Genomic DNA, 10,967 nt, shown 5'->3' with positions numbered 1-10,967 from the left:
ATCGTCTAACTGCCATTTCGTTCATTAGACTATATACCATTTGGTCTTATCGGACCAAGTGTTAATTGGGCAAAATAAATGAACAGAGAATGGGTATTAGACCAACTGGTTTATGAGACGAAATGGTCAAAGATGAACTGGTGATTAGACCAAGCCATTATTGGACCAAATGTTGGACAGAATGACATTAGACTAAATGAATGGAGACGATGTCATGAGTGGACGAGTTGGCAATAGACAAATCGTCAGTTTACCTAATTTCCAGATGGTCTCATTTCAACTTTTTCTACTAATTAGTTTGCACTTTGTCATTATGAAACTTTGGTTTATAAACAAGTTCGAAGTGGTGTAAGACCACATGGATATCTAATGAGATGGGTACATGTTGGCCATTAGCCTAGGTAGAAAAGAGACCAAATAGTGAATGGGAAAAGGGCGTTTATCTGCATTTGCCACTCTCCATCCATGTGTAGTAAATGTGAATCATGTAGGAAGGAATTCCTTGAATGCTCGAGGTAATAGTTGAGGTAATAGTATGCAGTGCTTTAGAAACATTCTATTAAGTGCTATATAAATGTTGCGTATTATTATTATCATTATTATTTTTAAAAGGCAACTACATGTAGACCATATATTCAGTAAACAAAGGGTGGTTTCAGACCGCCTCGAAGTTCGTCAGTTCCAAGTATTTTCTGACCGGGAAATTTACCCCGATCAGAAAATACCAGGTAATATTGGCAATGTGAAAGCAAATTACGCGTAATATCCCCGAAAGAAAATACCCAATATTTATAGTAGGTACTTGTCAAAATTACGAGAACTTTCGCGGGGCTTTTTCCAAGGTTGCAGGTACATGTATTTTGGCAATGTGAAAGCAATTCACAGGAACTTTTAGCCCAGTATGTAGTTGGGCGCGGGCGACTTGGGTGGCTGTTGAGCTGGTGATTTTGAATCTCGCACCTCGCTTGCTTATCAGACCATACTGCGCATGCTCGTAACTTCAGGAACTTATCCCAAAGGGTATGATTCGGGGCGGTGTGAATGCAGGAATAATTAATGGGTATTTTTTAGCCTAAAAAAGTTCTCGTAATTTAACAGGGATTCTTGTGATCGAGGCGGTTTGAAACCACCTTATGAAATTTAAATTAATTGGAATGAGATTGAAAGCAAAGTAGACAAAGTGGTGTAGAGCATAGACCTAGTGGCAATTTACAGTAAATTGTGATTATCTCCTTCCTTAACCTCTTGATGACTGAATTGAATCAGATATTTTGTACTGTACATGCTCCAGCAGTTAATGAGTTAATTCAAATAATCTTACCTGATCACAAATCAGGTCCCATTTCTTCTCATCGTTATACTGACGCAGAAGCTTGGCTTTCTCTGGGGGTAAATCCATTTGAGCCTGTAAGATATAAAGAAAATACATTTTTTTTAAATATGTGTATTCTTCGGTAAAAGTAAAATTTCATTCCTTTCACTGAATTTTATTTCAATGATATTTGTAATACATCAAAAATGGGCATAAAGAATAAAATTTGTGCCAATAAGTTGTAAGAATCAGTTTTAGGCTGACCTTATTACTGTAAATCTCAAACTGGAACTATCCTATAAAATTTGATAATTTTGGTCATTATCTTTTTTACAAATTCCTGGGATATCAAGTAGAGTCTTTTAATTTCATAATTTTACTGCTAAATTCAATCCTTTCGTGTTATGGGTCCCAATAAAGTATACATTTCAAAATCTTGAAGAAGATCTGAGTCATATCAAAATCTTCTAAAATGGAAATAGTTAAATTTGACTTATAATAGGCCTACAAGTGAATTAGTCATGAAAAACATTTGCACCTCAATTTGAGGTGCAAATGTTTTTATGACTAATTCAAATGTTCCTTAATTTAGATTAGTCACATGTTTGTCAATTATTTGGCTTGCATCCATGGCGACAAATAAATGAACATCGTGATGCAATACATAAAAATCTATTTAAATGTATCTAGTCTCATTTCACAGTTTTATTTTGAGATATCCAGGGGGTGTTACACAAAGATTTAAGTACGACTTAGAGTCGCACTTAAATGCCTAGTTGCGTGCGGTATAAAAGGCATGACCGCATTGGTCAGATCATGCAAAGAGGACGCGCATTACTGCATATTGATCAATTAGATTGCGCGTTGCATTTCAGATACACGTCGCCATATAAGTGCGATTTAAGTCATACTTAAATCTTTGTGAAACACCCCCCAGGACTTGAGTCTCGATAATTTTCAAAATCAAATGAAATAGGATGTTTAATTGATTTATTGACCAATTCATTTCAATGAAAATAAAAACAGTTCCAAATAAATTCATTTGGTATATGAGCATTATTCATATGAATCTTAGACATAATATTCAGTAATTTCACTGTTTTATCACGTAAAATGAATACGATTATTATTAAGCTGTAAAGACAATTATGAAAACCTTGATTATTACAGTTCAGTTTTATATTTTAAATAATATATATATTTTATAATGATGTAATTAACTCAAAACTTTCGGCATGGGTGCTGTAAAATCAATAGATGTACAATAATCAGATCTTCAAAAGAAAATTACAATTTCTATTAAATAATGAATAAAAATGTTAATCAGCAAGCCAAGGAGTATATTTGATTTGCTCCTGACAATGTACACAATTTTGGGAGTTCAAAAAGAAAATTATATGAATGGGCGAAGTTAAAACCTGAAAGGGAAAAGACTGAAAATGAACAAAAATCTTCAATTGGATAACTCATTAATTCATTCATTAAATGAACAATGTGACAAATAAATTAGTAAAATATTTTAAAGTCTATCATTACCAGTGCAAATGACAAAGACATTATAAATATCACAGTATAATTAATCTCCATGATACAATAATAATAATAAACAGTTGATGTTGTAACCAAATGTGTGGGGGTAGAAGTTACATGTAGAACTCTGTATGACAAAGGGAATGAAATATATTTGAAGCTAGCAAGACTTCATTATCATGGCGTTCAAATTCAGAATTTAGTTTTCCACATGATAGTAAAATCAACATTAAAAATTATAATAATGCATCATTGTAAAATAGAATTTTGATAATAAAAAATATGCAATAAAGAGATCATATGCTGAGCTGTTAATTATAAAAAAAAATACATAAGGGAAAGTACATTGTATAAAGAAAAAAGGAACATCGCAATGAAAATTGAATACGGCAAAAATAAGGGGGAAAATCAAATAAAATCAAAATTATTTGGTTAATGGTACATTGTACACTTTGCATTCATTACATGTTCACTAAGGTGAATCATCTGCAAAACAAAGGAAAGGCCATGCATGAAACGAAAAAGGTGAGCGAACACAGCCCTGAGGGGCTGATATGCCTATAAGACAGAGGTCAATGAACCTCAGTGGCCATCTATCAACAAACTATGACCTAAGGTGTAAGTGTCTTCAGCATATATAGGTATAGTGATACTGGAAAAACAAATCACAGAAAAACAGAAATATGTGCCCTCGCAATGAGGACAGATCTGATTATATTCATTTAACAGACAAGGTAGGCTACTGACCTTAATAATATGTGTATATTTACTGAAGGAAAATCTATGCTCAAGAGTCAAAGTATTCTGTTTAACAAATTACTGTGGTTTTGTGGGATAATCAAGGATATCAAACATAGAAAGAAGAGGTCCATACCAAATGCCATTCAACAATTGATAAAAACTATATATTCACTGGTATCAGACAGTCATTAATTTTTAGGGGTCTATGTTGGGACAAATAGTGCTAAACTCGCTTTTGGATTAAACCATAGGAAAATGTACTCACTAATGTAACTGAAATACTCCCTCGGCAAAGGGGGTGTGCATAGTTATAGCAACTATATTATTATCATTTCATATCTGGACAAAATACATACATGTAGGCCTAGGTCTACATTGATTAGCAATTTTGGCGATACAGTATAGTTCTCAACTTTGTTCTGTACATTCCTCTGTAACATCTGCAATATACTTCTTGTGTAGCAGTCTTTAAGAGCAAATTGCGATGCAATCCCAGGAAAATTATTCCTTGAAGTATGAAAGATGAATGTGTTACTTCCTGGAATTGAAGTCTAAATGATGACTTAACATGGGACTACATAGTAAAAACATTAACAAAGAGACCTTGATAACATTTGCTTGGTATACTATAGATATACATGTAGTGGCTTTATCATGAACAAAATTACAATTATTGATCATATCTTATCAATGTTGACCACAAAATGTTTTTAATTCTTCAGTAGGCTTTCACATTTTTTAGCATAGATGTACAGTGTACATTCATAAAGCAAGCATGCCAATTGAAATTTCTGAAAGTCGTAACCCTATTTCTCATAAATTTACAATCATTTCTGAACGAATGGAAAACAAACTTGACTTTGAACATTTTGCCAAATTTGGTCATGGACATGGTTGGACTTGGGACAGTAACAAATTCTGAGCATGTGATATAAATCACAATTACAAGAAGGAAAGAAAATCGGAGTGGCATCCACACAATCTTGTCAAACATTTGTCAGAACAGGCAATGTCTATCAATCATCTAGAATCGTAATTTAATTTCCAGTAAAAATAAACCAAAACAATTCATTTTCTCAACAACTTTGATTTATCAAATAATATATGATTGGAACAGACATTAATTTGGTGGAAAATTGGAAATGAACTTGAACTCCCTAAAGCTAAAAAAAATTGAGGACTGTCAAATTATTCGAAATTATTGTTCAGCAGAAGTATCACAATCAATAAAATATAGCCAACCACCACGCTCTCTTTCTATTCCTTTCTTCAAAGCTGGGAGGTGGAATTTCATGCATTTTCGTGTTTGTAAGAATATCCGTGAACATGATTTTTACCTTATAAGGGTATTCTCTCCAGAAATATCACATGCATGTTGTTGTTTCAAATTTCATGTTTAACTTTAACACACAAAGCAGCTTTGGAAAGAACAAAGACTGTCAATATGATACCCTACTGACGAACATACTGTACTGAACTGTCACGCTGGTTGATGGGTCAAAGGTCGTTTGGGGACATGCTGTGAATTCTGGGATAGTATTTTGCTAAATGGGCCCACCCTCTCCCTGGGAGCATCTGGATATCATTAGCTCCTTGTATGACTGCATAACAATGATGAAAATATAAACATTGTTATAAAGTTGTCAAATGCTTAATAATGGGTGTACATGTATTTCACACCAGCCCATTAAAATCCAGATAAATTGTTCAGTATACACAGTAAAAAATGCAGTTTACAATCTAAAAAAAACACAGTTAATTACTATATGAACTTAACAGTGGTTGCTATAAAAACAGTTTAAACCAGTCTTTAACATTTCACACAACATGCTTTAATACGAGAGGGCAATTACATGTAGGCCTAGACATTTTTTTCATTGAGAAGTAGTCGTATAGGTGCATTTAAGTAATTTGTTATTCTTAAGTACTTCTTGTCTGAAATCTGAATTCGGAAGAGTATTACAATTATGTAGTAAATTTGAATTCTAACAGAACAGAAAAGGCAGAAATTAGGAAAATGTGAAGAACCTTCAAATTATGAAAACCTGCATTTATAGTAAAGCAAGGATGTTGTATTTAATTTCACATTTTCAATTTCAAACAGAACCTCCTTGGTAAAACTTAGGGTGCGTTTATCCGCCACTTTTTTACCCTATAATCATGATTCCAATCATGATTCAAATCACGATTCTGCAGAATCACGATTGCGTTTAGTCGAAATTGAATATAATCATGATTAGAATCACAAACATGAACTACGAAAAAAAAGGGCGTTTGGAAAGACGTTTCTGCAGAATCACGTACGAAAATGTTCGGATAAACGATATCGTGATTTGAATCATGATTATATGACGTCATTGTGTCGAGCTATTTCCGGTTCTTGCCAAGGCGCGCGCCCCACGTTGTCACATCACATGTACGTCGCCGACCTCCAATTAAGTGTCCAACGTTGACCTATACTTCCTGGGTCAAACTGCGCACTGTGATGCGCACTGGATCGGTCCGAATCCGAGGAGAAACAGCGTTGGAACGAAGGTCGTCTAAACCCTGATTCTGTAGTAATTGTGATTCATGTTTGTGATTTGAATCATGATTCCAATCATGATTCAAATCACGATTCTGGCTTGAGGTCGGATAAACGCAGCCTTAATGTCAATAGAAGATGTGCAATGTGTTTCATATTAATAACTAAAGAGTGCAGTACATAAATCAAAAATAGCTTTTTAACATTTTAGACCTATTTGACATGACAACTTTACACATGAAGATTGTGAATAAGCTGGGATTAAGGGGAAACCATTTTGCGTGAAAAGACAAGATATCCTAGGGGATTATGATTGGCCTTACTATGCTTATATTTTTAACCTAAAAAGGGATGGGATCATCCCAAGTGGTAGCATATAGCTTAAGTGTATGACAGCATGAAGGATAAAGTTAAACCCAACGTGATGTACATACATGTATAGGCCTACCATGTTGGCCTAGTATCTCCAGCTCACCATGCTAGCAAAAAAGGCATTATTATATGATAACATAGTAGACCTACATGCATATGGGGGTGGTACGACTTTTTTTTCTAACCAAAAACATGCTGTCAAACGCATCTGAATATCCCAAGGATGTAGCATAATGATACAGTACTCTTCTCAGATATAGGCCCTAATTGCAGAGTGGAGAGCAGTAGCAACGGTGCCATGCACTGTCCATGCAAACGGCCGATGATGGTTATCTTCAGAATGGCAGCTTTGTCCATACCAGTACTAGCTGTAATACAGGTCATGTAATTGCGAACGGACTTGCTGTGAAGAGAAAGTCAAGAGAAGGAAAGGGGAAATTGGACTGATTAGGAAAGACAATGACAGACAGCAAGAGAGGGAGAGAGAGACAGTGAGAGAGGGGGAGACAGCCAGAGAGGGGGAGGGAGGAAGAGAGAAGTAGAGTGCAGAGGTAATAAACTGGTCATTAGGATAAACCCTGCAGAAGATGGCTCCAGACAAGAAGCAAGAAGACATCACCATGGTGACAATTTGATGAATAATACCCGATGAGTGTGGATCGTCTTCAGGGTAGATTACCTATACAGGAACTTCTTCAGAGGAAGAGAGAGAATCATATTGATTAGGTTAAGGTAAGTTAATAATTCAAACAAATATCACAAAATACTGTTACTCAAGTCTTGACCCAGTCCAGAGCATCAAAAAGGCCAAAGAAGCTGGCTGAGTCTGCTAACTGCAAGCCTGGTAGTGACAACAATATTGGCCTTGAGTATTTGGATTTGTACTATAGGAACTTACATTTGAAGGGAAGATTACTGACAAGAGTCTGGGAACTTCCTTGATAAGATTGACATCAAGAGCAGGTACATTAAACTGCATCTGTACTGCTGGAATTGAATTGGGAGACCAAAATGTTAGATCATAAAGCATGTCAGACAAGAAAAGAATATCAACCTTGTGTTGGCTGGAATCTTACCTGGTACTGCTGCCATGTGTCCATCTGCTTCCTGCGATTCAAAAAGATTTCACTAGGAATACTCTCAATGATATGCACACTGTGCACCCTCTTCTCAAGGGCAGAGTTCTTGCGGCCCTTGGAGGACCTGTATTGCACTGAAGATCGGTGAGCCATACGGGGCTGAGTCCCTGTGCTACCGCTGCTACTTCCATTACTGCTTCTCGTGCTGCTTCCACTAATACTTGCAGCACACTGTGCGTGGCCATTGCTTAGTCCGCCATTTTGATCCAGCAAGGCACAAGGACTTGGCTTATGAGTGATCCAAGTGTCCACGGGAGTCGTAGGAGATTCTGGCCCAGTTGAACTTGCTGAAGATGACTGCCCCATAGTTTAATAGCTTAATCGCTTACTTGTTTTCTCCAAGGTATTATATTAAATTCTTCCAGAACTGTGCAGTTCTGTAACAATGCCCAATCTCGCAGTGCTGTCACATTTCTGTCTTTCTTGAAGAGGGGCAATAAACACATGAAAATACTAATAATATGAAACTTCTCGAAGTTGAGGGTTCATTCCCGTTAACTGAACTCAAGACATGACTATTCCATTGTGCTTAGTGACGTGCATGGACATTGGGGATAATTTGATAGGGTACTGCGAGCATTCATCCCACCGCCGCCACCAGTTATCATGCCATCATCCAGGAAAGCTGGTATATCCACTTTGACTTTAAAAATCACAAAACCACTTCCACTGCCACTCAACACTCTTCTATCTTGCAGCAGAAACTTATCTTTGACGCCGTCCTGCATCCAATTTCACCATTCAACAATCTCCGGCTGTGGCAAATTATTCTCCACCAACACCTCCTTTTAGCGAGCGTCATAAGTTCCATGCATATCAATTGATACCATATCTGACACAAGCTTCAAAAGACCCGACTATTGTTGCAGATATCGATTTGATTAAGTCATTTGACTGCGATGGGCTGTTCTCCTCCTATCTTGAATTGAATGAAATAGACGGTCATGGGCAAAGTTAGAGGAGAAAACAATATATGTCATGTGTATGCGACTGTAATGGACTGTTCAACGTCTTGTTCTATACTGTACTGTAGTTTGTCATGCGAAGAAGATTCGGTTTTCACCAGTACTTTCTGTGACAAAGAAGATGAAGAACAAGTGTTTCAGAAAAATATTACAGAATCTAACAAAGGAAATATTCCCAACCCTTAATTTAGTCTGTCTTATGACTGAGTGAACATCGATTCTTTTATAAATGGTTTTTTTTTCTATTGTGTTAGCTTCCACTCTTTAAAACATCTAAACCATTTGGAAAATCCTGATATTTCAAAACAGCTACAGTGCTTTACCAATAGTAAGTTCTGATATTGCCTTAAAGTTTTTCCTAAAATAATCAGGGCTTATATTATTTACTTTTCTTAATATAGTAAACATGTACCAGTATGGGAATTAAAATGCAATCAAATAATTTTTATATTAGATGACTTCAAGTCTGGGTCCCTTCTTTGCAAGTATTTTTACATTTATTAATCTTTATAAGAACATCATTCACTCAACATCAAGTGTACAAGTCTTTGGGAATCTACATGGTATCCTTAATGAATATTTAAACAATCAAACCAGGACTGACACTTAAGAAAGAAGTGTGAGACCGAGACAACCAAAATGCAGGGCTCTTCTTTCAAAGTTTAATGAATACAATACAGTCAGTAAATTACTGCTGAAATCCCCCTAACAGTATTTTGACAACACGAAGAAAAGAAAAATTCTAAGATTTGGTATGCGTCCCACACAAACCACAACTCCACCTGAGCTCATTTTGTGAATCTTGATTCACAAAAGAAACGGCTATTCTAGCACTAAACCACAGAAATCTAACTAAAATACCAGCAAATGGTCAATTCCGATAAATGTGCCTCAGAACATTCAAGATATTTATTATCACAAGGTTTTAAAGACAATCAAAAGCAGTAGAAAATTGTATAACTTTGGGAACACCTTCCAAGGCTAATAAGGGCAAACATGGGCATTTTCTAGTACACCGTATTTACCATTTCTTCATACTCGACTGTAAGACCCGTGTAAAGTGGAAAACATGGAATCATCATTTATCAAGACACCAACATAATTTCTTCATCTAACATAGTGAAAATCCAGAAATTCAACCCTAAAATTGAATACCAGGCGCAGGAAGTAACATTGGTCCAATCACCATCGTCATGCTCCAGAATATCAATCCTGATCACACACACTGCACAGAGCACAACAGAGGCAGAGAGAGCACAACAGAGGCAGAGAGATTACCAGTAGGCCAACATCTACATGTACATACAATGTCATTTTCAGTGATGAAGAAGTCAATTTTTTTTCTCCAAAAGTGGGTACCACATCTGAAAAGAAAACCATGCTCCCAGTTCCATGGCTTCAGTACCCTTAGCTGAGCTGTTTACTTGCCATTAAAGTTAAAAGCAGAAAAGCAAAATAATCGATATTTCCTCCTCCATTGAGGATGTTGTCTTCCTGGCCCATTCTAATCAATACTGTTTATGACCTGACACTGGCCTTACTCAACTGACCAATTATACTGACCATTAGACCTAAATGACCAGCTAATGTCACAACAAACATCCTGGACTTTTTGGTGGAGGTGATAATCAGTGCTTCTTTGAAAGATTGCTTTCTAATCCTCTGCCATTTATACTTATATGAAACAAAAGCAAATACAGGAAGCCTGAATACTGTGTGCTTCTGGTTGCAAGATACTGGTATCAAGAGAGGAACTAATTTCAAGATCTCATGGCCTCAAGTCAGGCATCGTGTCTCGGCGTGTTACAGTTTATTTTCAAATGCATTTTGAGTGTTTTGAAATTAAGCTTATCAGAGCTGCTGTTCATGAGGAAACAGTTTATTCTCAGCAATCCCAGCTTTAAATTGTGCAACATTGGAGTGACATGCACAATAGGTGGTTTCAGACCGCCTCGAAGTTCGCCAGTTCCAGGTATTCTCTGATCGGGAAATTTACCCCGATCAGAAAATACCAGGTATTTTGGCGGTCTGAAAGCAAACTACGCGTAATATCCCCGAAAGAAAATACCCGATAAATAGTAGGTACTTGGCAAAATTACGAGAACTTTCGCGGGGATTTTTCCAAGGTCGTGGGTATTTTGGCGGTCTGAAAGCAAATTACGGGAACTTTTAGCCCAGCGTGTCGTTGGGTGCGGCGCCGTGCATGGGTTGCTGCTGGGCTAGTGATTTTGAATTTCGCGCCTTGCTGCTTATCAGACCATACTGCGCATGCTCGTAACTTCAGGAACTTATCCCGAAGGGTATGTTTCAGGGCGGTGTGAATGCAGGAATAATTAATGGGTATTTTTCAGCCTAAAAAAGTTCTCGTAATTTAACGGGGATTC

General features: G+C 36.6%; 1 protein-coding gene across 1 annotated transcript; it reads right to left on the bottom strand.

The window, feature by feature from the left end:
• Positions 1–289: 289 nt before the first annotated feature.
• LOC135156443 (uncharacterized) lies at positions 290–9,882 on the bottom strand. Its single transcript, XM_064108941.1, has 4 exons — positions 9,739–9,882; positions 7,556–8,690; positions 1,322–1,405; positions 290–397 (listed from the first exon to the last, which is right to left on the bottom strand). The coding sequence occupies exons 2-4, from the start codon at positions 7,922–7,924 to the stop codon at positions 290–292; spliced, it is 561 nt and encodes a 186-aa protein (XP_063965011.1). The 5' UTR covers positions 7,925–8,690; positions 9,739–9,882.
• Between the last annotated feature and the right edge of the window lie 1,085 nt (positions 9,883–10,967).

Source organism: Lytechinus pictus, chromosome 13, assembly GCF_037042905.1.
Source record: "Lytechinus pictus isolate F3 Inbred chromosome 13, Lp3.0, whole genome shotgun sequence".
Lineage (NCBI taxonomy): Eukaryota > Metazoa > Echinodermata > Echinoidea > Temnopleuroida > Toxopneustidae > Lytechinus > Lytechinus pictus.
The sequence above is the reverse complement of the archived record's forward strand: the minus strand, read 5'-3'. Positions and strand labels throughout refer to the sequence as shown.